The sequence below is a fragment of the Quercus robur genome, chromosome 12, assembly GCF_932294415.1.
Source record: "Quercus robur chromosome 12, dhQueRobu3.1, whole genome shotgun sequence".
NCBI classification, from domain to species: domain Eukaryota; kingdom Viridiplantae; phylum Streptophyta; class Magnoliopsida; order Fagales; family Fagaceae; genus Quercus; species Quercus robur.
In genome coordinates, this window is record NC_065545.1 from 11,870,278 (window position 1) to 11,896,921 (window position 26,644).

Here is a 26,644-nt window from a genome sequence, read left to right on the forward strand (position 1 = left end):
GCTTCTTTTTGTTTCCGGAGCTAACCAAAAACCATTTTTACCTCAATGCACTGCCACAGAAAGGCCTAGTCCTCGTTATGCATAATCAAAATGGTAGTTTATTAAGTTGCGCAATGGGTACGCTGCTTATTAAGCGTGTCATGACTCATGACGCGCGCACGCGCCGGGGGGGGGGGGGGGGGGGGTGTGTGGTTGGTGAGACATTCTGATACCTGTAACTTTCTATATTTAATTTGGAGCATTGACATTAGATAGGCCAGCCCCATTCTGCGTCCTTTATTTACATAGGAATATAGGATATTCTCATCTGATTATATACTCTATAGTCTTTAGTCAACATTGGGAAATAATTTCTCCAATAATCCTCCAGTTCTCTTTCATTTTTAGTCGGATGTGTGGCCCGTAACATTCATACTCTGATGGCTTGTTGTATTGATTATTTTTTATTTTTTAAACTTAACTAGAGCGAAGTCTTTGTTGATCACTACCACATCTCGCAATGAATTATCGTCAATTTACTTGGGTTTAAGGTTTTTGAACAGATGTCTTCTCGGCTGGAGAAGGCTTTCCTTTTGAGTACCGCCGATTGAAGAAGCAACAACTTTAAATCGTTAAATAACATGATTTAAATATTATTAAAACCAAAGCTTTTGATTCCTTTGCTAATTTCTTTGTAACATATACTATGCTTCGCACAAGCTCCTGAAAGCATAATATATATATATATATATATATATATGCTTTATGCAAATCGTGATGACTACGTGAGTAAACCAAACTGCTATGCGAAGTTCAAGTCCTTGAGTCGGTAAAGAACTTTATTAGAGGCATTGATCTTCTGCCTCCGCTTTTATTAGGCTGGACTAATATCTAAAGCTCTGCTACCGCTCCGCTCTGCAACTCTCTGTATGTTCCATGATCACCGCATTTTTATTTAAAAATTAACTTTTAGCTGTCTATTAATTTGCTAGCTTCGTTTGTTAAGTGATCATGGATTTCAAAAAAACCGTGTAGCTTTTGGCTTTTTGCTTTTTAAGATTTCCTTTAGTGGCAACTCTAGGATTTTTTTTAAAAAGATAAATCTTAAATAAAAAATGAATCTTGTGGTCTACGATGTTTCTTTATTATAAATTTGTCCATAGTATTAGCAAGTAAAGTAAATATAAACTATTAGTTCATTTGACATATAGTTTCATAATACAATGAACATACTAATTATTATTGCTAAGATGAAATATTGGAATCATCCATTGTTTTCAAATACAATAAATATATTAATTATTATTGCGAAGTGAATTTTAATTATTATTGCTCAAAATTCTTTTATCTATTAGTTTGTTTTAACTCTTTACAATTTTTGTATTTAACAATTCAACTCAACTTTGACAACTATTGTTCATGTAATTGTATTAGAGGCATTGATCTTCTGCCTCCGCTTTTTGCTTAATCTACTTTAGGCTGGACTAATATCTAAAGCTCTGCTACCACTCCGCACTGCAACTCTCTGTATGTTCCATGATCACCGCATTTATATTTAAAAATTAACTTTTAGCTGTCTATTAATTTGCTAGCTTCGTTTGTTAAGTGATCATGGATTTCAAAAAATCCGTATAGCTTTGGCTTTTTGCTTTTTAAGATTTTCCTATGTTAACAGTGACAGCTACAGAATTTTTCTTCTTCTAAAAAGTCGATAAATAGATAAATCTTAAATAAAAAATAAATTTTGTGGTTTATGATGTTTCTTTATTACAAATTTGTCCATAGTATTAGCAAGAAAAGAAAATATAAACTATTAGTTCATTTGGCATATAGTTTCATAATACAATGAACATACTAATTATTATTGCTAAGATGAAATCTTGGAATCATCAATTGTTTTCAAATACAATTAATATATTAATTATTATCGCGAAGTGAATTTTAATTATTATTGCTCAAAATTATTTTATCTATTAGTTTGTTTTAACTCTTTACAATTCTTGTATTTAACAATTCAACTCAACTTTGACAACTATTGTTCTTTGTAATTGTATCAAGTGTGTTTGGGTCTTGATTATAAACCAACTTATTACTTCATCTTTTTTCCTACTATTTGCAGGTCTCATGTGAGTTCCTACTTATTTTATACTTTTAGAAAAAAAGTTAGATAAATTATTCCCAAATAGGTACTAAGAAAGTTTTTATTGTGTTAACATTTGCTTTTGTCTTCACTCAATCACTCTTGGCCAGTCCCACGTGCCCGGTCCTCACTCAACAAATAACAAATTAAAAGCACTTCAGATTCAACAACTAATTTTTATTTTCAAGGTTTTAGATTAAATTGGCTTGTTGTTGGTTTTTTTGTGTGTGTGTGTGTGTGTGTGTGTGTGTGTGTGTTTAAAAATGCCAATATATTGGTAATAGGATTATATTTAAGGTTATTTTAGTTGTGCTTAAAAAAAAATTACGATCAGAGTGTTCAATATTTTATTTTAGAGGATCAAAAAAATTAAAAATTTTATATTATATTATATATATTTTGGCCAAGTTAGGAGGTTCATTTGAACCCCTTGGGCTATGGCTAGCGCCGCCCATGTTTGTTAATAACTAGTTGTAAGGCCATGCAATGTGTGAGATGGTTACAATTTTTTGAGTTGATATATATTTTTAAAATTTTTGTTCGGTAAAAAGTTTGGTTCTTTTTCCCCATATAATAAAATCACTAACATAAAGAGCTTGCTTCGTGCGGTCTTGTTTTGTCATATTAACTATTTTTGAGTACTTTGTATGAAAAAATATATTATCATTTTGGTTAGAAAATGGAGAGGATAATAAATTTATTTATAAAGGAATTTCTATCATGATATGATGAAATGTTGAACAACTTATACATTGCAAGATGAGAGATGAGCTTCACATGTCAGTAGAAAAAAACTTTCTTGTGCTCTGGTGAATTATTTAAAAGCTTAAGAAAATCATAGTTATAGCAATATCCTAATTTCTATTTGACTTAAACTTGTTTACTCATTCCAAGAAGTCAATTTGTGAATCATTGGTTGAAATTATGAAAGCCATGAAAATAAAATGATATATAGTTAAATAAAATTAGGAACTTCAAAATTTTGAGAAATTCATGCATTCAAATATGCAAATCATCTTATAAATTTATCTCTCATATCCATTATTTCATGGTCTTCATAATTATATGAAACTCGCATTTTCTATAAAAAGAAATGAATTTTAATTGTATCATATACAAATAAGTTGCATGATTTTTAATCCTATTATCATCACTTATTGAAATAATATAAAAGATGTTACCAAATTGTTGTGCCTACTTACTATTTACTAATATTAAGCAATGTAAAATACTAAAATTGTGTGATTAACTCACCCTTTAAAACTGGCTTGTAATGGGGGGTGCCAAAGAGCTTTATATATACATATTTAAGCTTACACTTAATTCATGTGAGACACTAAGATCATAATATAAAATGTTATATATATACATATATATATATATATATATTAATTTGTTAGGAAATAATATTAATGATTATTTATTAGTTGTTTCATGTTTGTAGGAAATTACTATGTTTTTAGCTATTAGTTAAGATAGTAATTAGTGTGAGTAGGAACTTGTTGGTGTTTGAGTTGTATTTGGATTGCATTGTTAGAGCATTAGCATTGGAAAATGCTAATGCTATTCTATTTTACAATTCTAAAAACCACTTTATCATTTATACCATCTTATTTTACAATACCTCCACATCCCAAACTTCTATTTGTATTAAAATATTATTTTTTTAAACTTACTTTATTATTTCTTTCAACTGTCAATTTTTTTTCAGATTTTGGTGATTCCAACGGTCACTTTCTTTCCAACTGCCAATTTCTTTCCTGGGCTTTCCAAGTTCCAACAGCCAATTTTTTTCAACAGTACAATTCTGAGATTTCCAGCAATCACATTTCTTTCTTGGCCTTTAAATAACCAAGTGCTCAAGAAGAGATGCATTACTGTTAAGTCCAACAATTCATTCCCACCCTGATCTATGTAACCAACCCTTAATAGCCAGAAAACAACCTTACAGTGACATATATATAGATGCACATGATAGTTGCGCATGCACACAAAGAGACCACCCACATTCTGTTCAACAAATTTTGCAAAAATTCCACGACCGTTAAACAAAATGGCTTTGGACAAATTTGGAGACTCTGTCACACACATTAACACAAATATGCATACTCTGAGAAGATTTGATGAACTTTCGATCAAAATGAAAACCTTGGGCCACACACACGCATGCACAACATACTTTTAAAAGGTTCAGTGACCATCTCGAAGAATGAAAACCTTAGACCAAATATTGGATGTACACACACAGAGAGGTGTGCACATAAATACGCTCCAAACTAAACCACCATATTCACATACTTTCACCACATTTGACAAAGAAAACCAACTTTGTGCCAGAGAAGAATGGAAACTATAATTTGAGATGCTTACAGCAAGGAACCAACTGAACATAACAAAGTATGTAACAACTAATATTAAATGAACATCAAATTTATAATTCAAATATAGCACGATAAAACCACAATTAGTCAGCTTACCTACCTTCTTTTTTTTTTTTTTTGGCCATAAGTCAGCTTGCCTGCTTAGAAAATGAATTTTACACCATCCTTACGCTAAAATGCCCACAAAGTGTGAAAAAATGATGGAACCGAAAATCAACCAGTACTTGTTATCTGCTGCTACGCCTTCAGCTTGCTGCTCACCCCACGCTTATTGTGCCAAGCACTACCCCTATCACCATTAACTGTGTTCTTCTTAGCTGCAACTGAACATTGATCAGTCCGACCACCTTTACTGTTCATCTCTATTTGGAGCTTACGCCGCCTCATCCTATTATCTAACCGTATTCGTCTTAAATCACGAGTCCTCTTCTCAATTTCCAATGCTTGTGTGAAATTAAAGATCCTAACAGCACCTTCCTCCCCTGCACACACTATCCGATCAGCACCAATGTCAACTGAGAACAGGTTGCTCCCATATCCATGTAACATCCTCTGTGGAGGCTCCACACCATTTTCGTCCACATGCTTGGTCCTTGAAATGCTCTTGCCTTTGCAAGTTCCTAGTAGCTTTCTTAATACTCTCCTCTTTCAATAATAAAGAAGAAGCCTCTCCCTCGTCTATCAAAAATTGCAAATTCTTGCAATCATTTATCACTAGGCTTTTCAAAGTTGGAGGTAGCTGGCGTTTTGAAATGAACATCAAAGAACTACAACTCTCAATAGTTGCATATTCCAGGCATGTACAATTGGACATTGGTAGGGATTTTAAAGCACCACAACCATTTATATAATTTCTTTCCAGCAAACCATTTTTTTTTTTTTGGGGGTCAAATTCAACGTCTATTCCAAAGAACATATCAAATATCTTTCCCTGGCCTTCATCATTTCTTTCCAGCAAACGTTTTTTTTTTTTTTTTGTCAAATTCAACAACTATTCAAACAAGCTGCCAAATACATGCACACACATAGAACCTGCCAATTTTTCTGATCCACACACACATATAGAACCTATCAAATACAGACACACACATATAGAACCTGCCAATTTTTCTGATCCACACACACATATAGAACCTGTCAAATTCAACCTGCCAAATACATACACACACATATAGAACCTGCCACATGTTAATCGGACCTAATAGAAATACAGCCACATGTTAATTTCGACACTAGTGTTGTGTGATGTAGGGAGCATTAAAACCAAATAATCTCAAATGAATTTGGTTTTGATGCTCCCAGCATCATTGTGATTATGTATGTTTATAATAATAAATTTGGTTTTGATGCTCCCAGCAAAATTTTGGTTTAATATTACTAAACTAGTCATGTATTACACAGGAGGAAAAAAAAAAAAAAGGCTTATCAAATATCGGTTTTACAGAGGGCTACAGAAACAAAGAGAATAGAGAGAAGGGAGAGAAATAGATAGAGAGAGATACTTACTAGTAATTGAAGATGAACCGAGCAAACTTTCTGAAGATGAACTCGAGCTTACGGTCTCGAAGATGCTAAATCAACAACAAAAACTCTGCAAACATCAACAACAATTCTTTTATCAAAACCCAAACACAAACACAAGCTGAATCCCTCTTTTTCTTGCAGAGAGAGAAAAGAAACACAAACACAAAAACTCTACATTGATCAAAACCCACCTTACAGTCAGCACCAACACCGACGGAGCTGAATCCCCCAACACCGACGGAGCTTCGTTTTTGCAAAATCTGAACCCAAACCTAAAAACCCTTGAGAATGGGTGAGGGTGAATCGGTTAAGATGGGTGAGGGTGAATCGGTGAGGGTGAATGGGTGAGGTGAGGGTGAATCGGTGAATGGGTGAGGGTGAAGCTTCAGAGATGGAGATGGGTGAGGATGAATCGGTGAGGGTGAATGGGTGAGGGTGAATCGGTGACCGGGTGAGGTGAGGGTGAGGGTGAATCGGTGAGGGTGAATCGGTGAATGGGTGAGAGGGTGAATCGGGTGAGAAATTTCGGAGATAGAGATGGAGATGGGTCCAGAAATTTCGGAGATAGTCACATTGACATTTCGGAGATGAAGCTTCAGAGATGAGGAGAGAGCAAATGAGAAACAGAGAATGAATAGAGAGAGAGGAGAGCCCGCGCAGAATGATTTCATGAGAGAGAAGTTTTAGGGGGAAACACATAAAATATATTATTTTTGATACAATACTTGCTACAGTGCAATTCTAAACATAGAATTGCACTGTAGCACTATTGCAAAAAAATTTACAATAGTGCTGTTTGCCATTCCCTGATACAGAGTGTTTTGATGTTGAAAATGTTAAATTTCCTTTAGATTTGGCATTGGCATTTCCCAATGCTAATGCTCTTAGTGTTAGTGGTGTCCTAGTTTTAGGAGCACGACTATTGGGGCCATACCGACATAAGTTTAGGAGAAGTGCTCCATTATTTTAGGTTTTTAACGTTATTTTGTTATATTTAAATAGGATGGAGTTATTTTCAATAAAGAATATCAAGAGAATTTTAATAAAAAGTTGGATCCAAATTTTTTCAGTTAAATCCAAAGAGGTTAGGAACTCAGGATTTCCTCGATCAAATCCAATTTTATCCTTTGTATATTTTATTGATTTATTAGAAGTAGTCAAAATTCTATTTCATCTCTAAATATTTCTATTTTCCCTCCCTAAAAATTTTGTACGTATCACATAATACTACAAATCATTAAATTAAATAATTAAAAATAATAATAATTTTTTTTGTCATTGTGGACTGAATTGGACTAAATGAACCAAAGTGGACTGAAAGAACCAAACGGACGGAAGTGGACTAAGTGGGTATGAGAATTTGTGAAGATATCTATCTGCGAGCTGATCATGATATGTTCTGGTAGTGTTGTAGTTTAACTTTGGATCACTTAACCTCATTGCAAACTTGTGGCCTCGTTTATCCTTTAGATTGTAGCCTTTTACACTCCATCGATAGCTTTTATTCAGTGACCTCCTTGATAATCTACGTACCATGGTTCAACAGTCTTAATATGGATGGCTATGAAAGTCTCCTTAATTGAGTTAATGCTTAACCACCCATTTTTGAAAAGAAGTCAGATTGCAAAAACAAGATCTTAAGAAAGGTTATTGATGTCTGAAATAGGGCATTGATAAACTTGTAATCACATTGATACATGAAATTTTTTTAAAAAAAAAATCTCAATCAATATTCCTATACAAAAATTTGTTTATACTTTATACTAGGGGGGAGGGGGAGGTAATGCAATGTCAAAGAGAAACAATAGGAACAGTGAACATCTATTTGGAAAAAAAAAAGGGAGGATTCATCATCCAACAAAGAATACAGAGGGGTGCGATTATACAAATACAAAGCTCTGGATCCCAGCAAAAATATACAAAGGGGAAGATAAAAATAAAAAATCAATCAAGCACACAAAGCAAAAAAATAGTGACAAAAAAAGGGGGCTAAAAAAGAAAAAAACAAAGAAGAGACATATATAACTACAGTGGGACTGCCGGGTAAAATCAGAAAATTATAAAGAGGATAGCAATTGAGGCAGATCATTTCATGGCATCTCTCCTTTGACAGAATGCATTTTTTGAGTGGCTTCATTGATTCCCAAGCTGGTGGCAAATACATACAGAGAAAAGATCAATGAAGTCCTCCTCCTCAACCCCCCAAGGCACGTCTGAGTGCTGCTCTTTGCTCGTGTGTCAATCTTGTAGGAAAATTCACCTCGAATTTGATCTTTAAATCACCCCTATTACCAGGCTCTTTTGCTATTGGCATTCCCTCTCTGGCAACAAGAAGCTCATAACCAGGGCTCACTATGTCGGTCACTGGAATTGATAGATTACGCCCATCAAGTGTGGTGAAATTTACTGTGGTTCCTCCCAATGCTTCAGCTAAAGACACCTTATGGTTCATAATGAGGTCATTGCCATCTCTTTCGTAAACATCATGGGGTTTCTCATCAATCACAAACACGAGGTCTGCTGGGAGCTGGTTAGGTTGTTCATTCCCTTTGTCTGGGAAAGTAATCTTGGTTCCTTTCTTCCATCCAGGCTTCACATCAATGGTTAATATCTCTGTTTCTGGAACCTGTCGTCTGTAACAAAAAAAATATAGTCAGAGGAGGAGCAAGTTAGCCTGAAAAATGCAGTTAGTTATGACACTACACAGTCACAATGATAATTTCTGCTACATATGTAGAAGGATTAAAATCAACATGTTTGCCAATGCCAGCAACTTGACAATTTATCTATGTTCAGATAATCAAGAAATGAAGTATTGCGATCACTAAATGGTAAAAAAAAAAAAGTGAATTATCTTCGTTTAAATCTATGTAATTCAAAAAATTTGGGTGGTTGCCTTAATTTCATAATGGATTATTAGTTTACCATACTGCAGTTAGGGCAGCAGGGTAAAAACTTCAGCACAAGAAGGAACTAACTTGAAGAATTAATTACTTTCATCCATAACCCTGAAAACCATCTTATTAAATCAACAAAAATCTTTATTGAGTTGGTGAAGATTACTATTGGGATAATTACTGTAACCGGATGTGCCTTCTGCAAGTTGGTCCTTACTAAAGCAAGGCAATTATTAGAGAAAATGCCATATTACAATTTACAAGGTCACCATTGAGTAAAACCCTGAACATAAGCATATTAATCCAGGTTTTGATGTGGCTCTTAGCTAGGTAAGATCACTTGTTCAATAAAAAAAAGTTCATATCCATATCTCAAATACTATGATTATAGTGTACCATGGAAGACAGTGCATCGTTACTAGATCTAATTCAAAACAGCAGTTGCTTAAGCAGCAAAAGCGCGCGCACACACAACAATGCCAATGACCTTAAGGTCAAGTGACATTTTTTGGTGTTTCCAATGGAGACATCCAGGGTTTCAATCACCCGTCCCCCACTTAAAATGTATCAAACAACAACTACTACTGCTAAGGATAACAACAGTTTGAGAAAAATGCATACCCATTGGCATCAACTATGGTTCTTGAAATCTTCATTTTCCTCGTTGATCCAGAGTAAAGCTCCCTAAGGCTGCATGGCAGTTTGCTCTCCACAGGTGGTGGTTTCTTTGGCATGCTGCCCTCACTATATGTTCGAAAAATATTTTCACTCCCACCAAATCCCCCAAAAATCCCTGAGCCATCTGACTGGAACCTCGTAGATCTCCCAGGTCCTCCTGATGAACCAAATCCAAAGGGGCTACTTCCAAAGAATTCCGCAAAAATGTCCTCTGCATTCCTAGGGTTAAATCCATTCCCCCCATTGCCATTTCCAGATGAGAAACCACCACTGCCAGGTGGTGGCATATCTTTTAAGCCTTCCTCACCATACTGATCATAAATAGTCTTCTTTTGAGGGTCACTCAATACCTGAAATCACAAAACTTAAGATCAAAATTCCATCCAATCCAACGGCAATGTAATGTTAACTTGGTTAACCTCAAAGAGACATTCATAGATACTGTCATTAAGGAGGGACTTGATGCAAATTGACATCAAGTAAAATTTAATGCTTCTAATCTCTGTTTGATTGCTGAAAATTTGTAAAAAAAGAAGAAACTTGACTAATATCTAAATCATTTTATTGGTTGATACATGAAATGACAGAAAAATTCAAATCAATTGGGCGTAACACAAACTATTTGGTCTTGTTGAGCTCTCCATTTCTGCATTGAAATGAATTCAACAAAGCCATATATCCCAATGATACTGAATACCAGAAACTCGGTCAATCAATTCTCTCTAGAGCCATGTTTTCTCTTCCCTTCTTTCATCTGAGACACAATCTTGTCTTTCCCACCACCTTGACGAAGAGGATTTTGATATTCAACTCTAAACTCTTGCTAAATTGATATAACCTCTAGTCCAACAAATGTGTTCATTTTTTTTTTTTTTAATTATATATATATATATATATATATAAATTTTCTGCTATCACTAATCCATATTATTTCATTTAGGGTATAAGCAACACTAACATTACCACTATTTTGTTTCTTGACTCTCACATATTCCATACCATTTTTTTGGTGCGTGTGGTTAAGAAAACAACATTAATTAAATGGGACAAAAGGAAAGAAAAAAGGAAAAAAGAAAAAAAGAAAAGAAAAGAGAAGCTCAAATTGATCTTCTTTCCTTCTCCACAATCACCCAGAAACAAAGCAGGCTTTTAAATAAATAAAAACTAAAGAAGCAACCTTTAAAAAGAAACATCCAACTGAAAACAGAAACAGAAACAGATAAAAATGAAAGGGAAATATAGAAAGAAAAAGAAGAAGAAGAAGAAGGCGTTGGATTATTACCTCATAGGCTTCAGATATCTGCTTGAATTTGGCTTCGGCTTCTTTCTTGTTTGTGGGATTCTTGTCAGGATGCCATTTCATTGCCAATTTTCTGTAAGCCTTCTTCAGATCATCATCGGTGGCATTTCTGTCCACCTTCAATATGTCGTAGTAATCCACACCCATTTTCTGATCCTCAGATATATAATATATCTATATGTTGTAGATCCAAATCTATCTAATAACCTTTTCAAATCACAAACACCCAGATCATATAAAACACAAACAAAACTCCACCCTTTTTGGCTTTTGCTCTGCTCTCTCTTTTCGTGTCTCCCAATTATTAAATGTCAAAGCTTTTTGAGGTTCCTCCAGAAAAAGAAGCTACCATGAAAATGGTAAGAGACCAACGTGATTGATAGAATCTTGTTGAACAAGTTTACATGAATGGAAATAGAGAGAAGGTGAATGAGTCTTTGGTTTTAGGTGTCATGTGTATCTTTTTTCTTTGATACGTTACTCTTGTAAATAATAATAATAATAATGTTTCTTTGATGTGAGAGTTTTGGTTTAGATAATGACAATCATTCATGAACCGAGAGCGAGTTGCGGAATTTGTTTGTTTCTGGTGTTTCATGTTTTAACTTTTAAAACAACGTTATAATTTCTGTCCTTGATTTTGCTTTTTTCTTCGTTATTTCTGGCAACCTGTTTCTTTTCTCTATGACAGCCACATTAACATAGGACAATGGATATCATGAAAATCTCTATTTCTCTTTCAACCGAGGCCCTACAATAATAAGAAAATATAAATAAATTAATAATAATAATAATAAAATCTCTTGGGTCGTGTTTAGATCCTAAAATAAAGAAAAATAATTTATAATACTAAGATAGTGTCACCCCACTCATTCAGACTTTTATGTAATAAGACTCACAATATTTTATATAGGTTAAATCTCTCTCTCTCTCTCTCTCTCTCTCTCGGGGTTTTAGTCTTTTGATACTTGAAATAAGTTTTTCATATTTTTCTAGAAAAATATATTAAATAAAAAGAAAAATGCATTTATTTTTTCACATATATATTTTACTATAGATGATGAGAAACACAGGTATTTGGACAAAATTAAGATTATATTAAAGGCACTTTTGATATGTAGGAATAGAACGACCATTTCTTTGTATCATCGTTCGAGTGTTTGGTTTAAAAAAATGATAATAAAAATTTCCAGAAAAAAAACGTTTTTTGAATTTTATAATAATATTCAAGGATGTAGCAATTTTGAACAAAAAGGAAAATGACATAAGTTATATATTTAGTTAATTTATACATAGTTTGAATGTTAAGCAAAACCATAATAATTATATAAGGGTAGATGAAGAAATTTGATTGGAATATTACTCAATTCTATCATCAAGCAATATTGTACCGAATTTGGAAATGCAAATTCAATATTCTATTCTTAAAACAAATGCATAAAAATAGTTAGTCCTTATGTTTTTTGTTTTCCTTATAATATCCATTCTTATTCTCGAGTAATCAATGTACCAAATTTGCCTTAATTGTATACATGATGAAACAACATAATGCACGATGCACATTTCTTGTTTATTTATTTACTTGTTTGTTTGTTTTTTAAAGAACACATTTCTTATTAATGCACAATTACAAGAATTCATAACTTTACCGTTGCCTTAAATACCACATAAGAAAATCAGATTTTATCAGAAAGGTTGAAGGAGCATCCTACATTGACTTCGTGCTATGCACTGTTTCAATTATTTTGCACATTTGATGAGAGCAAGAGAATATTTTTTGTTAATAAAAAATGGGAAAGCATTGGACGAAAATGTAGAATATGGCTTGAATTAGGAGTTCAACTCCTTGTTGGATTTGGATAAGGAAGAAATTTTATTCCTTTTGGGTTGCTGTTGTTTGAAGTTATCAAGTTTTATTAGAAGTCTTGTCTACCGCTTGATTTTGAGTTCTATTTAGAATATGAGTGATTCTCCTTTTGTATGTGGAAAAGAAGTTTAGTCCTTCTTGGTTTTGGATATACTAGCCAACTCAAGTCTCCCATATAAGCATAGTATTACTACAGAAAATTAGAGAGAGAGAGAGAGAGATAGAAAGAAGAGTGTGTGTGTGTGTGAGAAAAAGGCTTTCTCTTTGTTTGGTTATTTGATATTTGTGGATTGTAATTTGGAATAGTGAAAGAAGTTTGTTACCGCTTGGTCTTGGTTTTGCAGTTTGGTGATTTGCTCTCTCTTGGTGCGTTGCAACTTTTTGATTTAATTTGTGGCTCTCTCTTTGATTTGTGTGCAATTGGTATTTGGTATTTGTGAATCTTTGATTCTTTGGTTTGTATTTGGTTATTTGGTTTTATATTTGTGAAAGAGAGTTATTTGGGTGTATTTGGAATTTGGATTTGTGTGAGTGTCTCTACACCAATTTGTATTATCCCAAATTTGTTATAGTGAAATTTGTTCATCGTAGCCCATGAATGTAGGCTATTACCGAACCACGTAAATCTTGGTATTTTGTGTTTATTTTCTTTTGGATTAATTTTCTTCGTTTCTATTGTTAGTTTGGAGATCTTTCACAAGTCTAAATTATTTTCACAATCAATCTTGGTAATTTGAGCTTCTGCTATTTTACAACAGAAAATTGATTTTAGCCCATGTTTAACATAACAAAAGGCTATTTTCCATAACCAAACAACTTTAAGAATACAACACATTTTACATGTAACAAGACCATGTCTATGTACCTGCCTCCTGCAGAAACACTATAGGCATTCTCTAAAATGATCACTGTGCTTCATATTAAAAATCAACATACTGATTTTACTCAAGTCAGCATTAAAGTGCTACTACCAATACAAGGGCAAATCTATGTTGTCCAAAGGTTTCCTTAGATATCAGTGTCAATTCAATAAGCATAATGTAGATTTAACTCAGTGAAAGAGGATAGAAGAAAAAATTGAAGAGTGGACTCATCTTCATGAGGTTTTATTCCAACCATAAGGCTGAAAAAAGAAATTCTAGGCTGTTTAAGAAATGCACTTGTTAATTACTGATGGCGGTTCTCTGGGTGCATGTGTATATGGTGAACGAGAATATCTGCAGCAGAAGAGAAGTGATGATTAGCCATGACACAGCACATGATTGGAAACTCAATCCAATAGTCATATAGAGGACTGACCAGATTCTGCTCAAGTTGTTGTGGAATAATGGCTCTCACAGGCCACTCTGGCTTTTTCCAGTCTCCTAGTATCATGTACTTCATTGGTTCACCAGTCATTCCTGTCATTCCCCATTCAAACATATTGCTGCTTAAAATCAAACCACTTAGTCAAATAATAGAACAACTTTAACATCCGTGGCAAGTATCATGCCAGTTTCATGATGAGTGGAAAACGCAATGCAGATGAGACTGTGTCAGCATATACACTTCAGAGTAGATAAAAGAACAGAAATTGATAAAAGGGGGGGGGGGGGGGGGGGGGGGGGTGGGGGGTGCGAACTTTAAGTGGAAGCAACTAAACCAAGCATGAAAAAAGATAAAAAAATTCAAGCTATATTAAATAAGCTAAGAGAATTCACATCAGTCCATGGATAATCTTGCAAAATACAAAAAACAGCTCTTTTTACACATTTTGATCTAGAAATGCTCCACATCAGTGCTTTTAAAATTATGTAAAAATGTGTATATCTCTACACGAGCTACAGTAACCGTGTAAATATACACGGTTACGTAAATATACACGGTTACTGTAGCTCGTCCATTTATTATTTTATTAATTTCCCGTTCACTCCCTTTTTTCTCTCTCTTCTCCGTGCTCAACAAACTCAGTAACTTCTCTTCTCCTCATCTTCTTCTTTTTCCTCAGATGCACACAAACACACCCACACACAAACACATCCACACAGAAAAATCAACACAGAGATACACTTGCTAAAAAAAAAAAAAAAAAAACGGAGATACACAAATACACCCACACACAAACAAACCCAAACGGACAAACAACAAAGAGACAGATCGGTGCTTGATTGGAACGATCGGAGCTCGTGGGTCTTGCTTGATCGGAGCTCGTGGGTATGGGTCTTGCCTGATCAAAGCTAGGGAGATCGGTGGTTGTGGATCGGAGCTGTGGATCAGTGCAGCTGTGGATTGGAGTTGTGGATCGGTGCTTGTGACCGAGAGGGAGAGAGATGGGTATAGAGAGATAGAAGAGGGAGAGCAAAAAATCAGAAAAAAATGGGTAGAGAGAGAGAGAGAGAGAGAGAGAGAGAGAGAGAGAGAGAGAGAGAGAGCGTATAAAAATGGGTTGGTTGAGAGAAATAATAAAATAATTGAGAAAATTGATTATTTAAATAAAAGAGGTGATAAAATAGATAAACTGATGTGGGTGTTTTGTAAAAGTAGATGTGTAAAATAAAAAAAGTAGGTTTTTTTGTGTAAAATAGACATAAAATTTAAATGAGCTGATGTGGTTGCTCTAAGAATCTGACTTTCAAACTAAAATAAGGTGCCAGACCAGTGATCCCGATTACCTGCTTGCTAAAAGTGTGAGATACACTCCAGTAAATATTTACGAGCAACAGAATTGCAGCCACGAGAAGAATAATTACTTGAATATATATAAAGAGATGGAATTACCATGTAGTCACTACATACCCCAATTTCAACAGTTTGGAACCCCACAAGGTAGTCATTACATCCTGCACATATAGCTGTGCAGCAATTTCTTTGCGAGGGAGTGAAACAATGCCCTCCATTTTGTTCCATCCACAAAAGACATCCACGCGTGCTCAAGGCTGTGGAACTCTTTCAGTTCAGTATCTGCTTTCATGCCTTCAGAAATGTACAGTTGATAAAAATTTGAATTTAACAACTCCATTTAGTAAATCCAACACAAATATTAAAAAAAAAAAAAAAAAAAAAAAAAAAAAAAAAAAAGGAAGCAGGGATGAGTGTGCAAGGAAAGAGAGATTCGGTTTAAGTGAGCACAAGATTAACAGTTCCATCGTGCATCCAAAGATTCAAGTGCAACTTCCAAGCTGATTGATAATAGAATCATACTCATACCCCTTTACACATGGCATAACCAAGCAAAAGATTCAATAACGTTTTTTTCCAAATCCTGTCCTACTTTACTACTTATTTTATCCCAGTCAATGCTGTCTACCTCTTACTAACTTTGAAAAAATGTATCGTAATCCAAACTATATCAGTGAAAACGTACACCTTTTACCATTAATTTCATAGTAGGAAAAATTGAATTGGTGCTTGGTAAACCTATCCTGAGACTATAGTACATACGGGACCTCTAATAGTAATTCAAATGTCGAAAGGATGTGACAAACAATCATACTAGAGACAAGTTTATCCAGAAAACTTTTAGGACCTGTTTGGATTGAGGGGGGAGGGAGGTGAAGTGGAGGGGAGTAGAGTAGAGTTGGTCGGAGATAAGCTAATTCCCGGCCAACTCTACTCTACTCCCCTCTACTCCCTCTCTCTCTGTCCCTCAATCCAAAAGGACCCTTAAACATATATATTTACATCACATATATTGCTTAAACTATATGGACATTTGGGTCCATGAATGGCACAAGTTGAACGAAAAAATTGAGAAAAGAATTGTAAGAATGAACGTGGAATGTTAAAAATTGTCTCTTGCTGTTCAAATCTGAAAAATTAAGATATATATATATATATATATATAAATATAGATATAAAACATATGCAACAAGGATCCTGCATACCTGACTACAGGTTTGATTTTCTTGGAAATTCAGAAGATGTGGGTGTAGCAAGCTCCAAGACTCCAAATCAATTAACTTGTTATCACTCCGTGCTGAGTCTCTTTTATCACAAGCCCTAGAACTTTCGCAAACTTTGGATATTTCTTCATCCAACCTTTTGACATTGCTTGGTTAAGAATTTCAAAAGTTACCTCATTAGGTTGACACCCTTCCATTACCATAGTTTTCAATAATGAAATGATGTCACAAACCTTATTGGTCTTAAACATCGCCCCCAGTAGGGTGTTGTAAATTGTAATACTTGGAGTAAGCCCATTCCCTAGCATCTGATCCCTAAGCTGGAGAGCAATTGTTATCTTCCCTTCCCTACAAAGGCCACCAATTAAAGACCCATAGGTATAAACATCTGGTTTTAGCCCCTGGCTGTACATGTCCCTAAACAATTGGCCCACCAGCATGTTATTACCCTCCCTTATGGAAGAATGTATAAGAATATTATATGTTGTTGTATCGGGTACACACCCAGTGTTCCTAAGATATTTGAAAGTCTGGTGGGCAGTTCCTAGCAACCCATTCTTGCAAAGTTTGTCCAGAAGCAAATTAAAAGTAATTATTGTGAGTTGAGGGCCATTACACATCATGTGTTCCACTAAATTCAAACATTCTGAAAATTTTCCCACTGTACAGAAATACTGAATCAGGCATGTTAAACTGACAACATTAAGCTCAACCCCTTCACACTCCATTCGAAACACAATCCTCTGAATCATTGAAGAGTTTCCTCGTTTGCATGCTGCAGACAAAATTGTATTGAAGGAAACTACATCTGGCCCATTTGTTACCCACTCAAAACTGTCCAAGAGCTCCAAAGCTTCTTCAATACTATTCTCCCTACAAAAACCTTTTAGAATTGTGTTATAAGACACACTACTTGGAATTAAACCACCTTCTCTCATACCTTTCAACAAAGATAATGCCTCTCTAGATCTATTCTCACAACATAAACAATTTAAGTATATATTATATACAGCAACATCCAGACCACATCCCCTTGAAATCACATCAAGCAATATTTTTTGAGCAATTCCTATTTTGCCTACTTTTAACATGCCTCCAGCAAAGGCAGAAAATGTATATGGATTGGGTGAAAACCCTTTTTGATCAATCACCTGAATGAGCTCAGAAATTTCCCCCACTCTATCTAGATGACAAAGTTCTCGGAGAATTACATTATATGTAATCAAGTCTGGATCACACCCTTCCCTTTCCATCCTACCGAAGTATTCCAGCGCCTCCTCAAACCTCCCAGCATCGCAAAGAAACTTAATTATTATAGTGTATGTTCTGACATTTGGCTTACAACCATCACTTTGCATTACATCTAAACAATGAAAAAGATCTTCCTCTAAACCTTCTCTACCAAAACCACATATTAAAGCAGAATAAGAGCACACATTCTGAATGACACCCTTCTTCTTCATCAAACAAAACAATGCCAAAGCTGTACAAATCTGACCAGACTTACACAAAGCCCAAAGAATGAGATTATAACTATATACACTACAAAAATAGCCTTTGCCCCAAAGAACGGAGAACGCAGAATATGCCGCTCGAATCCTCCCAGCTTTGATGAGCATAGAAATCAAAAGGTTCAAGGTGGGTTCAGTCGGGAAATACTCCAACCTCAACATCAAACCAAATACACCGAGTGAATCATCCAAACTTCCCACTCCAAGTGATTTTTTCAACATTTTCGATAACAAACTAAACGATGGCACAAATCCACTTCCACACATCTCTTTGGCAATAAAAAACGCATCTTTCAAATTACCAAGAGATAGCATCCCATTAAGAAGCGTATTGAAAGTAGACGCATTAGGGGCTGGCCCAAATCTTTTCATCCCAACATAAACTTCAACCAAAACTTCCAACAACACATTTCGCGACTTCAAATGGCAGTACATCAAAGCATTATAATCATACACGGTAGGTTTTCCAGGTACATTTCTCATTGAATTCAGAGTTTCCAGAGCTTTTCTAAAGTGACCCGAGATGGCATAATTTTGCATTCTATTCTGTAATTCGGCGTAATTAAAATCATGGGTATTACTCTCTTCAACAAATTCTACAGCTCTAAGAGCACAAGATGAAGAAAAACTGAGGAGGAAACGCACAGTTTTGCCAATTCTGCAGCAATAACCAACTCTAGGAATTGTACAAAGAAGCATTGCAGGGTAAAGAAAAAGGTGAAGCTTTTGAAGCAAAATAACCTGAAAGATAAAGGGATTGAAGTAGAATTGCATTTAGTGAAGCCTAAGAGTTAAGTTTGGTCTCAGAGAGTGTATATATAAATCAAATAAAAAGATTTTAACTTTATGTAGCATGAACTAAAATTTTAAAAAACAAATAGAAAATAACACTCATAAACTAAGCCTCAAAATTGTAAAAGAAATATATTCAAAGAGCAAAGAAAAAAGAAAAGAAAAATTTGATGTTTCTTTTGGTTACCTTTTCTGGGCAACCAAACGGAGCATGACTCCTATGGAAGAATGGGAAGATGAGATAAGAGCGGTGATGAATGTTTGAGGCTTCTGAAGGATGCATAAACCCTAGCCATGACCAGCCATTGAGAATGAATGAAAGAAAGAACAAGAGGTTTAACGGGCAGTAAAACGGTGTCGTTGAGGACACACCTTGAACTTGAACAAGCTATGTTTTTACCTTTTTAAATTTCAGCCACGTGGCATCTTGAAGAGCGAGATGTTTTTGAGTCTATATATGGGTAACCCAAATCTCTGTAGCTCCACTTTGAAACTGTTCTTCTTGCCTCCAATTCCAAGTTCGAAACCCAAACGACCCACGTTCCATGTTGTTTTAGTTTATGCTACCTGTCTGGGTCGTAATCCTACTCCTCTCCTCTTTGTGTTATCGTATATTTTTTTAAGAGATTGTTGCATACTTGCATTATTTTCACTCTCACACCACTTTTTTATATAATCATTAAAAAAAAAAATATGGTAGGTGTAATATTTGTCTCCGCCACTTAAACTTAAATTTGACATGGTGTGAGACCATCCGAACAATAGTGAAACTTGTCACTACTCAAACCCACAATTTCAAACTCGCAAGGTGATGGGACAAAAGGTAGATGTGGTCTTTGTCACCACCACTTAAACTCAAATTTAACTTGGTGTGAGACCATCTGAGCAATAATAGGACTTGCCACTACTTGAACCCACAATTTTAAACTCGCAATGTGATGAGATATAAGGTAGGTGTGGTCTTTGACACCACCACTTAAACTCAAATTTGACTTGGTGTGAGACCATCCGAGTAATAGTGAGACTTGTCACTACTCGAACTCATAATTTTAAACTCACAAGTGATGAGATATAAGAACTTCTTACTGATAAACATTTTTTTTTTTTTTAAACAATGATGAAGATTTCATGGCAAATCGGTCTAGTGCATTTGTTGGAATAGAAACGCATCAATACACATTTTGACAAGAAAACACATTTGTTGGAATTGAAACACATCAATACACATTTTGATAAGAAGATGTGCACATTTCTTGAAATTGATCTGCCTAGTGCATTTGTTGGAATTGAAATGCATCAATACACATTTGTATTTTGACAAGATGTACACATTTCTTTGAAATTGAAACAAATCAATACACATTTTTTGACAAGATGTGCACATTTTGTTTTAAAAACCAAGCCGATAGAAGAGAGAGTAATGTTTTAGGCATAATAATTTTCAAAACAGTTGAAGTTGACAATTTGTATAGGTTTTTATCTAGGTCTTTTTTATTAATGATATAGGCACAATAATTTTCAAAACAGTTGAGTTGACAATTTGTTCAGGTTTTTATCTAGGTCTTTTTTACTGATAACATCTTGCTACATTTTAGTGAACTTTTTTGTAACTCTAAAATTATTGAATCATTTTAGAGATGTCAGTAATTCGGAATGGTAAAAGACTAAAAGTGATAAAGCCCCATCAGCTATCAGCCATGATAGCCTAGGTGAATAGGCGACTGATCTAAACATCATAAATCAACAGGTTGGAAATTGCGCTATATTTCATCACAAAAAAATACACAAGCTTAAAGCATCACGCGTTCAAATCTTCAGGTGACATTTGAATGATACCCGCTTACACAGCATCTACCCAACCAAGACAAGCGCACAAAGAAGGAAAGCAAAACAGCAAAGATGACTTTCATTTTGAAAAGAAAAAACTGCAATCCGCATAATAACTGCACAGGGGGATTCTGACCCATCAATCAAAAACAATGAGCCTTTGAAAGAAAAGAGAAGGGTGAATCAAGCAGCTGAGAACTATACAACGATAACAACTGATGTCTCCATCTCTGAGGAAAATCCCCTATTTATATATTTCTTATCCACAAGACCAACCATGCCTTGACAAACAATTGGATTTGTTGTTTGCAAAATCAATCAGGAGATAATCTTGATGAACCTTAGGAGCTGGATGAAGCAGCACTGGCTTCGCCCTTTACGGTCTTCAGTTTCAGTGATGCACAATCAGCTGAAGATCCAAATTCTGAAACATCGCCAATGTCCAGAGTGTCTGGAAGACTTTCAGAAGACTCAACAGTGTAACACTGTAAGCAGAAGATAATACTTATTAGAAAGATGACTGTAAAAGCATAAGATATTACAATATGAATAAAGCTCACAATAATAATGAAGGTAAACACTTAATATGTAAGTCAGTCTTCTGAGACAGATTATTCCACAACAACAACCAAGCCTTAAGACATAAAGCGAAATAGAACATACAATCTTACTTTCTAAGACATCGTAGCTTGATAATAATAGCAGATTGAGTATGTCTAAGCCGTCAACAAGATGAATACATCCACACAAGTAATGATTTCCATTTAAGCATGTAATTTGAAGGGAGCATATATGACTAACTCATGGTAATACTTCTAATGACTAGTTAATGGCTACTAGAAAGATATTGCTAGTCTTTATATATCCAGAAAATAAAGCATATAGAACTCCTATTAGATTTATTTTGGCCCATTAGTCATGGGCATGGCACCAAGAGATGGATCTCTTTTGCCTTCTCTTGAATCCAGAACCATAAACAAAAACTAATAAGATAATAGTAGCTGGCTATAGTCACACAACACCGTAGTATCAGGAAAGTTATTAAGTTGTTCAAGTTTTCCAATATTAAATATATATAGGCCAGCACTGTTCATACCATGATTGTGGTGCCAGAATCTGAAGTGGGAATGTTGGTAAAGAACTGAACCAGCCCCGAAGACCAAAAAAAGAAATAGTAATCTACTTCAATCACCTATCACCTAATACATGTTATGAATGTTATTTAGAAACTTCAAAATTAAAGAGTTTACTTGTACACCTCAAGTTGGTTCAGCATGTCAACAGTGGCTTCCAGGTCACCTCTATTTGCCGCATAAACATCAGTAAGGGACTGATCAGATATACCAGGAAATGACATCTGAAGATATTCCAAATCAATGTCAAATTCATCTAGCATCTGCTTATCTGCAGCTTGATTTACATTTTGTGGTGATGAACCATAACCATATGCATGGTGGCTCTTCACTGTAGACCCCACATCAGGAATAGGGGCTTTTTCAGCTCCATGAGCATTGGAGTCATAATAAGCTCTGTAATGGAGTTGCTCAGGGGTTACAAACCATGAAGACTCATTGCCGCTCCTAGAGTCTTTTGCTGTCTCAAAAGTTCTATCATTTGCATTTCTTTTAGAAAGTGGAATGTACGATGCTGCATATGGATTCAGGGAAGATACTCCTTGCTTCATTGCTTCAGTTCATCAAAAAAGATCACCGTTCCCTTCAAAATATTTTATGAAAGAAAATCCATATTAGTATATACACCATACAGCACAACAATAAATAAACTTCAATGAAACAGAAATTCAAAGTTTTAAGCCATAACAAATTGTATACATTATAGATTCACTGTAAGTGCAAAGAAATTCAAGTAATCATGAAAGTACTCGAACGGACATTAGCATGTCATCCAATCATGTAGTTAACAAATTAAAACCATCTTTCAACTAGAAAATTCAGAAAGCTTGAATAAGTACTCACAATTTCTAAAATATTCATGAAAATTATACTTCATTAGAAGACATTTAGATTTGAAACCTGCAGTCCGATCCAGGATGATTGCTAAAGCCAACACACCAATCGATTTCAGCATTTGAAACCAAGTTCATTATTTGATCACAAGAGACTTTGCCAGTTGAACTAATTGAAACTCACGCAATTACAATATTTCATGTCCATAAACTTCTCAATTGCATGCATGAATTGTATCAGATTCCTAATCAAATCAAATGTTGGTTTCATCAAATTCCTAAGCTATTGATCATAGACCCAATTGAATCCCCACAACAAAAAGTGATCTTGCACAGCACATTATATCAGATCGCAGAAACAAACACCAACACCCCAATTAAGAACTTGATAATACTAAGCTTAAAAAAAAAGGTTTGAAATTGCTTATCCATGTTTGAATTTCTTAAATCTTCTTCATTTTTTAAATCAAAATTTTTTTTTTCAAGTAATGAATAGCAATCCAATAATATAATTAAATGTAACACTTACAAAAAAATTAATAATTGGAAAAAAATAGTGATCGGAACTCACCGAGGAGAAATCGAAATTGGGAACGAAACCCTAAAATTGTTGAGATGAGAAATCAAACAGTAAAAAGCGAATGAATGAAAGAAAGAAAGAAAGAAAAAATTGTGATTGAGAGAGAAAGTAAGAGGTATATACTATGCTAGTATGTTGTACCATATAAGAGTATATACTTATTGGGATTTGGGACACACCTACTTTTGCGGTCTAATGAAAAAGATCAGAACTCACTCGCTTACTGGGAAGGTGTTTGTGACACGAACGGTGGCTTTAATAGGCTTTTTATTTATGGAAACAAAGTTTAAGTTAAAATTAAATATTTTTAGAAACTTTTTAGCGGATAATAGCCTCAACACACACTATTCGTGCAAGCGATGATGCTCTTTTTATTATTATTTAAAAGTGTTATTTTTATAATATTTTTACAATACTTTCACAATAAATCATAAGTTGTAAGTTGTTATTTGTTATAATTTGAATTTATAACTTAAATTCTTTTTTTGGCTTACTTATAATAACTAATAACGACTTGCCACTTAAAATTTGTTGTGAAAATATTATGGGCATTGAATTTTTTTTTTTTTTTTTTTGATTTAGTGTTATAATTTTTCATTAATTTATCTCTTTTAAGTTTTAACACAACTCAAAATTCACATTAACCTTTGATTGCAAAAAATAACACTTTTCCAAGGTTCCACCCAAATTGTAAAGATGTATGGATCAAGTTCTTGAAAAGGAAATAAATGAATATACCAAATTAAATCAACATGTACCTAAATATAAACACAATCACATTGGTGTTAATGATTCCTCTTTAACATTTGACTTTTGAACTGTCAATGTAGAAGAGAAGTATACACTTTCAACTAATTAAATGAAGAAGATAACAATTTGCCCAAACATACCCCAAATCCTCGCAGACTCATATTTACTCCTTGTATAAGAAACATACCTCTTTAAAAAGAAAAATGGTAATGAATAGGGCTGTCCAAAGCCATCTGAAGACTCGACCCACCCGAAAAAATTGACTGGGTTCAATCCGACGTCGGCCAACTCAACTATTCTAGTGGTCTGTGGTGAGCCTTCACCACTAGAACCGACTTTGGCGGGTCGGTTTCAGTTTCCCTACCCCAAAACTAGAAATCCCCAAACCAACCGACGTACTAAGAATTTCTAGAAGAAAATTTCAAGATTCTAGTGAAAAATACAGATTTCGATGAAAAATTTCCAGATCCTAGCGAAAGAACCCAGATTTCAGCAAGATATCAAGTAGATTAGATGAGATTTCAACCGGATTTGACAAAATCTCATCAAATCCTGTGAGATTTCAATCAAATTTGGCGAAATCTCATAAAATCTAATGAGATTTTTGTCGGATCTGGCGAAATCTCATCGTTTTCTCAAAACTCCGACTCAAACTGACCCATCCGCCACTTGTTGAAGGTTTAATTCACTCGATCCGACCAGTCTCTTGGTCTGCAGCAAGTTGATGGCTGCTCCAACCGACCACGTTAGGTCAGATGCAGCTTAAGCACAAACCTAATTCAACCCAACCTGTGGACAGCCCTAGTAATGAAGTGAGAAAAAAATTGTGGAGATCAAAGAAACTGTGGAAATAAACTTGAGAAAGAGATAAAGAAGAAAAGATTAAAAAAAAAAAGCGTGAGATTATTAAAAAATTATGGAAACAAAAATACACAAACTAAAAAATTAATAATATCAACAATGTCAAAGGAAACAAACCTCATTGAAATTGAAGATGGTGACCACTTGTTAAAGGTTTAATTCACCCGATCCGACCAGTCTCTCGGTCTGCAGCAAGTTGATGGCTGCTCCAACCGACCACGTTAGGTCAGATGCAGCTTAAGCACAAACCCAATTCAACCCAACCCGTGGATAGCCCTAGTAATGAAGTGAGAAAAAAATTGTGGACATCAAAGAAACTATGGAAATAAACTTGAGAAAGAGATAAAGAAGAAAAGATTAAAAAAAAAAAGCGTGAGATTATTAAAAAATTATGGAAACAAAAATACACAAACTAAAAAATTAATAATATCAACAATGTCAAAGGAAACAAACCTCATTGAAATTGAAGATGGTGACCACTTGTTAAAGGTTTAATTCACCCAATCTGACCAGTCTCTCGATCTGTAACAAGTTGATGGCTGCTCCAACCGACCACGTTAGGTCAGATGCAGCTTAAGCACAAACCCAATTCAACCCAACCCGTGGATAGCCCTAGTAATGAAGTGAGAAAAAAATTGTGGAGATCAAAGAAACTGTGGAAATAAACTTGAGAAAGAGATAAAGAAGAAAAGATTAAAAAAAAAAAAAAGCGTGAGATTATTAAAAAATTATGGAAACAAAAATACACAAACTAAAAATTAATAATATCAACAATGTCAAAGGAAACAAACCTCATTGAAATTGAAGATGGTGATGAAGTGAGTAAAAAGTTGATGCAATCCAAAGGCCTACGCAAAGAAATTGAAAAAAGACGCAGATGGTGTGTACTAATTTTTAGGAAAACATGTATCAAATGTGTGTGAGTTATCTAAATAGAGATCATGTATAGTAATTTTTAGGAAAAAATATGTGTCAAACTTTTAAAATTTTGATGATACCTGTGCAGCCTTTTCATTTTGGAAATAAGAAAAAAGAAAAAGGAAGAGAACTTAAATTTCAATATTAAAAATGGGAGATATAGAAGAGGCTAAAATATAGGACTTTGAAAATGAGTAGTTTTATGTGAGAGTTAAACATATATTTTTATCAGATTGTCCTTAAGTTTTGTCTTTTTTTAAATGTAGAGTGAAGATGTATTTTTGAACCACATAAATGAAGCATCCAACAAGGGAAACCCCTTAAATAGTAGTATAGATTAATTTTTTTGACATTTTTTTTATATTTTCCATAAAAGCAGTATCAATTTTTTTTTAAAAATATTTCATTAACAAATGCCTTAAGGACACCATTAACAAAACCATTTATTTGTTCATAAAAAAGTACCATTTATTTATTTTTGTTTTTTTATTAGTGTTTTTATTTTTTAATAGATTTTTTTAATTTTATTGTTATGATAGGGTGGACAATTTATATTTTATGCATCCGTTAAGAATATTAGAAGGTGCCAATTAAAGTGCAAAGCTCTTGATATTCTTTATTATTGTTAGTATTATTACTAGGATTTTACTAATTACTAATTTGTTGGTCACGTAGATATTATACAAGTATTTGTTCTAGTTCCTTCGAGACAAAGGATGGTGAGTTTAAAATTTAATGAAGTTGAAAAATATATTGTAAACTCGAAGATCACTAATAAGTTTGTATAGAGTA

General features: G+C 34.3%; 3 protein-coding genes and 1 long non-coding RNA gene across 9 annotated transcripts; all 4 read right to left on the reverse strand.

Moving 5' to 3' along the window:
* Window positions 1-4,496: 4,496 nt before the first annotated feature.
* Window positions 4,497-6,905, reverse strand: LOC126709897 (uncharacterized). Its single transcript, XR_007649509.1, has 3 exons — window positions 6,216-6,905; window positions 6,007-6,091; window positions 4,497-5,648 (listed from the first exon to the last, which is right to left on the reverse strand). It is a non-coding gene; the product is annotated as an uncharacterized LOC126709897 (long non-coding RNA).
* A 917-nt stretch (window positions 6,906-7,822) lies between these two features.
* LOC126709773 (uncharacterized) lies at window positions 7,823-11,434 on the reverse strand. Its single transcript, XM_050410109.1, has 3 exons — window positions 10,882-11,434; window positions 9,543-9,949; window positions 7,823-8,657 (listed from the first exon to the last, which is right to left on the reverse strand). The coding sequence occupies exons 1-3, from the start codon at window positions 11,044-11,046 to the stop codon at window positions 8,219-8,221; spliced, it is 1,011 nt and encodes a 336-aa protein (XP_050266066.1). The 5' UTR covers window positions 11,047-11,434; the 3' UTR covers window positions 7,823-8,218.
* Window positions 11,435-13,528: 2,094 nt separating this feature from the next.
* On the reverse strand, window positions 13,529-19,533 carry LOC126709398 (putative pentatricopeptide repeat-containing protein At3g16710, mitochondrial). Of its 5 annotated transcripts, none has more exons than XM_050409617.1 (5): window positions 19,138-19,533; window positions 16,630-18,899; window positions 15,542-15,681; window positions 14,066-14,192; window positions 13,529-13,983 (listed from the first exon to the last, which is right to left on the reverse strand). In XM_050409617.1, exons 1-2 carry the CDS (start codon window positions 19,231-19,233, stop codon window positions 16,701-16,703), a joined length of 2,295 nt encoding a protein of 764 aa, XP_050265574.1. In that variant the 5' UTR covers window positions 19,234-19,533; the 3' UTR covers window positions 13,529-13,983; window positions 14,066-14,192; window positions 15,542-15,681; window positions 16,630-16,700. The 5 variants fall into 5 exon arrangements, with proteins under 5 accessions (XP_050265574.1, XP_050265572.1, XP_050265570.1 ...); XM_050409615.1 differs by having other exon boundaries at window positions 14,066-14,166; window positions 15,542-15,718; window positions 19,138-19,532; XM_050409613.1 differs by having other exon boundaries at window positions 15,542-15,718; window positions 19,138-19,532.
* Window positions 19,534-20,698: 1,165 nt separating this feature from the next.
* LOC126708870 (polyadenylate-binding protein-interacting protein 5-like) lies at window positions 20,699-23,542 on the reverse strand. 2 transcript variants are annotated; one of them, XM_050408859.1, is made up of 3 exons: window positions 23,315-23,542; window positions 22,028-22,493; window positions 20,699-21,262 (listed from the first exon to the last, which is right to left on the reverse strand). In XM_050408859.1, the coding sequence occupies exons 2-3, from the start codon at window positions 22,459-22,461 to the stop codon at window positions 21,169-21,171; spliced, it is 528 nt and encodes a 175-aa protein (XP_050264816.1). In that variant the 5' UTR covers window positions 22,462-22,493; window positions 23,315-23,542; the 3' UTR covers window positions 20,699-21,168. The 2 variants fall into 2 exon arrangements, with proteins under 2 accessions (XP_050264816.1, XP_050264815.1); XM_050408858.1 differs by having other exon boundaries at window positions 22,036-22,493; window positions 23,315-23,535.
* Window positions 23,543-26,644: the final 3,102 nt, after the last annotated feature.

Bases quoted from the DNA above. Each gene is read 5' to 3' on its own strand.
- LOC126709398 (XM_050409617.1), bottom strand. From the start codon at position 19,233: ATGCATCCTTCAGAAGCCTCAAACATTCATCACCGCTCTTATCTCATC. The intron at 18,900-19,137 runs GTAACCAAAAGA...TTTATCTTTCAG, and splicing joins CGTTTGGTTGCCCAGAAAAG to GTTATTTTGCTTCAAAAGCT.
- LOC126708870 (XM_050408858.1), bottom strand. From the start codon at position 22,461: ATGAAGCAAGGAGTATCTTCCCTGAATCCATATGCAGCATCGTACATT. The intron at 21,263-22,035 runs GTGTACAAGTAA...TTCTGCTTACAG, and splicing joins ACATGCTGAACCAACTTGAG to TGTTACACTGTTGAGTCTTC.
- LOC126709773 (XM_050410109.1), bottom strand. From the start codon at position 11,046: ATGGGTGTGGATTACTACGACATATTGAAGGTGGACAGAAATGCCACC. The intron at 9,950-10,881 runs GTAATAATCCAA...TTGTGATTTCAG, and splicing joins AGATATCTGAAGCCTATGAG to GTATTGAGTGACCCTCAAAA. The intron at 8,658-9,542 runs GTATGCATTTTT...TTTTTGTTACAG, and splicing joins ACCATAGTTGATGCCAATGG to ACGACAGGTTCCAGAAACAG.